Source organism: Homarus americanus, unplaced genomic scaffold, assembly GCF_018991925.1.
Source record: "Homarus americanus isolate GMGI-L3 unplaced genomic scaffold, GMGI_Hamer_2.0 scaffold2783, whole genome shotgun sequence".
Classification (NCBI taxonomy): domain Eukaryota; kingdom Metazoa; phylum Arthropoda; class Malacostraca; order Decapoda; family Nephropidae; genus Homarus; species Homarus americanus.
In genome coordinates, this window is record NW_024752905.1 from 313,898 (window position 1) to 317,310 (window position 3,413).

At 42.1% G+C, this 3,413-nt stretch overlaps 1 protein-coding gene across 1 annotated transcript; it reads right to left on the reverse strand.

The window, feature by feature from the left end:
- Nucleotides 1–732: 732 nt before the first annotated feature.
- Nucleotides 733–2,113, reverse strand: LOC121855218 (extensin-2-like). The gene is made up of 4 exons (XM_042350081.1): nucleotides 2,077–2,113; nucleotides 1,727–1,933; nucleotides 1,281–1,612; nucleotides 733–1,077 (listed from the first exon to the last, which is right to left on the reverse strand). Exons 1-4 carry the CDS (start codon nucleotides 2,111–2,113, stop codon nucleotides 733–735), a joined length of 921 nt encoding a protein of 306 aa, XP_042206015.1.
- Between the last annotated feature and the right edge of the window lie 1,300 nt (nucleotides 2,114–3,413).

A 3,413-nucleotide genomic window follows, 5' to 3' on the forward strand; every position in this document is an offset into this window, starting at 1 on the left:
CCTGTATTATACAACGTAGCAAATTGACTCATATACGGCACGATGATGTTATGAATAAATAAATAAATAATAATAAAAATAATAATAATAACAGCAATAATAATAATAATAATAATAATAATAATAATAATAATAATAATAATAATAATAATAATAATAATAACGAAAATAAAATAGTTAAAAAGGTGATAATTCTTATTCCTTATCAAATATTATTATCATGTGTGTCAGTGCTAATAAGGGTCATTCAGCAAGAAAAAACAATTAATAATTACAAGAGATGTTTTATAAATATACCACCAGGATATTTACTCAAGATATACTAAAAACAAAACAAAAAATAAACAAAAATAAATATAGTAAAAAATTTATCGAAAAATAAATTACCGTAAAAATACTAATTACAGAAAAAAATCACATTAAAGAGATATACTGTAACTTGCTGTAAGGCATCAAAATACAGACTTAAAATACAGAAATAAAATAAGAAAAATATATTAACGCTTAAAATAAACTTTGTATAATAACTAATAATAAAAATAACATTGAGTAGTAAATATTAAATAACGCACAATAAAAATATACACTACGTATACACACTACAATACTATGCTAAATAAGTTAGTAAAATATGAGTGAATAATATGTACAAAGCGCTAAATGAATGATCAGTTATAAAACACGAGAGCTAAAAGCATGTGGGAATATGGCGGAGAATGGTCGTAAGTGTAACTATGGACTGTCGTAAGTAGGAGACTGTGGACTGTCGTAAGTGTGAGACTGTGGACTGTCATAAGTGTGAGACTGTGGACTGTCGTAAGTGTGAGGCTGTGGACTGTCGTAAGTGTGAGGCTGTGGACTGTCGTAAGTGTGAGGCTGTGGACTGTCGTAAGTGTGAGGCTGTGGACTGTCGTAAGTGTGAGACTGTGGACTGTCGTAAGTGTGAGGCTGTGGACTGTCGTAAGTGTGAGGCTGTGGACTGTCGTAAGTGTGAGGCTGTGGACTGTCGTAAGTGTGAGACTGTGGACTGTCGTAAGTGGGAGACTGTGGACTGTCAAGTGTGAGACTGTGGAACTGCTGTGGGTGGAGAATGTGGACTGTCGTAAGTATGAGACTGTGGACTGTCATAAGTGTGAGACTGGACTGTCGTAAGTGTGAGACTGTGGACTGTCGTAAGTGTGAGACTGTGGACTGTCGTAAGGTGAGGCTGTGACTGTCGTAAGTATGAGACTGTGGACTGTCATAAGTGTGACTGTGGACTGTCGTAAGTGAGATCAGACCGTTGTAAGTGTGAGATCAGGACTGTCGTAAGTATGAGACTGTGGACTGTCGTAAGTGTGAGACTGTGGACTGTCATAAGTGTGAGACTGTGGACTGTCGTAAGTGTGAGGCTGTGGACTGTCGTAAGTGTGAGGCTGTGGACTGTCGTAAGTGTGAGGCTGTGGACTGTCGTAAGTGTGAGGCTGTGGACTGTCGTAAGTGTGAGACTGTGGACTGTCGTAAGTGTGAGGCTGTGGACTGTCGTAAGTGTGAGGCTGTGGACTGTCGTAAGTGTGAGGCTGTGGACTGTCGTAAGTGTGAGGCTGTGGACTGTCGGGTGTGAGACTGTGGACTGTCGTGGGTGAGACTGTGGACTGTCGTAAGTGTGAGGTGGCTGTGGACTGTCAAGTGTGAGACTGTGGACTGTCGTAAGTGTGTGAGACTGTGGACTGCCCAGGTGTGAGACTGTGGACTGTCATAAGTGTGGAGAGACGTCGGGTGTGAGACTGTGGACTGTCATAAGTGTGAGACTGTGGACTGATAAGTGTGAGAGACTGTGATATGTGAGACTGTGGACTGTCGTGGGTGTGAGACTGTGGACTGTCGTGGTGAGACTGTGGACTGTCGAGTGGAGACTGAGGAGAGAGAGACTGACAGCGCTGTGGGAGATCAACTGAACCGAGAGATAACGTCATGATACATAAACAAGGAGTTCCAGAGAGAGAGAGAGAGAGAGAGAGAGAGACTCACCCAGTACAAGAAAATACTGTATCACACACACACACACACACACACACACACTCACACACACAATACCATCTTCACCTTCTCCACTCCCCGGAATAAGCTCCATGATAAACGACTCCTGAAACACCCTTGACAAAAATTACCGAGGCAAAAACCCGACGCGGCAGAAGGCGACGACGACGGAGGAAGAGGAGGAGAAAGAGTAAGAAGAGGAGTAGTAGTAGTAGTAGTAGGAAGAGGAGGAGGAGTAGTAGTAGTAGGAAGAGGAGGAGGAGGAGTAGTAGTAGTAGGAGGAGTAGTAGTAGTAGGAGTAGTAGTAGGAAGAGGAGTAGTCAGGTGCTGGGGAATGGGGGATTGGGAGGGGGTCTTTTATTCACAGGCGACGGGATTCATCATCTCAGTTGGGGTCTTACACACCACACTCCAGCGTGATGTAGGAGGAGCTGTTGATGCAAATTTTATGCTTATCGGATGGAGTTTATCTGAGGCCAGAGGGACACACGGGTAGAGACGGAAGGAGGGAGGGAGGGGGGAAGGACGGAGAGAGAGAGAGGGTGGGAGGGAGAAATAAACGGACGATCGGACGGAAGGAGGAGGAAGAAGAGAGAAGGTAACAGTTTCTACAGTGGGGGGAGGGAGGAGGGAAGTCTTATTATGCACTAACTGGGAACTATTTTAGAAGACTAATGATGCTCGGTGTTGAGATAGGGTGTTGAGGATGTAATGGGGTGTCCAATAAACTAGCCCCGGCGCTATGTGGGGGTGGGAGGAGGGGGGGGGGGGAATCTGAACCTAAGAGGATAATTAGTTTGGAAAAATACACTGGAAGGTAATTAATCCCGCAATGGGGTGGCTTATGTGGAGAGTTAAGTACAGTAGGTTAGGTTAGGTTAGGTTAGGTTTGGTTTGGTTAGGTTAGGTTAGACATAAGTGGGATTGGTAGAGACTTATACAAGGTTCATAAGTAGGAATGGTTAGGAATAAATAGAGTTATCAATAGAACTGTGAAAAACTTATACCAGCAGAAAGTACATTAGACGAATAATTAAGCTTTATAATAATATGAGTAACGTTAAAGTCTCATAAGTCTGGTGGTATTTTAGGAGTGAATAAGCTTAGTGGATGTGGATGAGACTATCAAGTAATAAACTTATAGGACGAGAATGGGTTAGTGGGGAATAAACTAGTATTAGTAGTTGAGAGGAGGAAATAACGTTGTACGCTAACGACTATTACAGGTTGTGAGGTGGACACTAGCATGATGAACCAAGATATTTTTTAAAGAGTTGTTGTTGTAGTTGGTTATAGAGGTGTGTCAATTACCTGGGATATTGAGCATCGTAGCACAGGTCTTGGGGTTTTTACAATAGACAAGTTACTGAAATTTAGAATAGGAAAATATGCCT

What these genes read in the sequence shown, in the direction of transcription:
- LOC121855218 (XM_042350081.1), bottom strand. Translation starts at nt 2,113, where the DNA reads ATGGAGCTTATTCCGGGGAGTGGAGAAGGTGAAGATG. An exon ending in GAGTGGAGAAGGTGAAGATG is followed by an intron (nt 1,934 to 2,076) that starts GTATTGTGTGTG and finishes CTCTCGGTTCAG; the next exon opens with TTGATCTCCCACAGCGCTGT. An exon ending in CTGATCTCACACTTACAACG is followed by an intron (nt 1,078 to 1,280) that starts GTCTGATCTCAC and finishes CTCCACCCACAG; the next exon opens with CAGTTCCACAGTCTCACACT.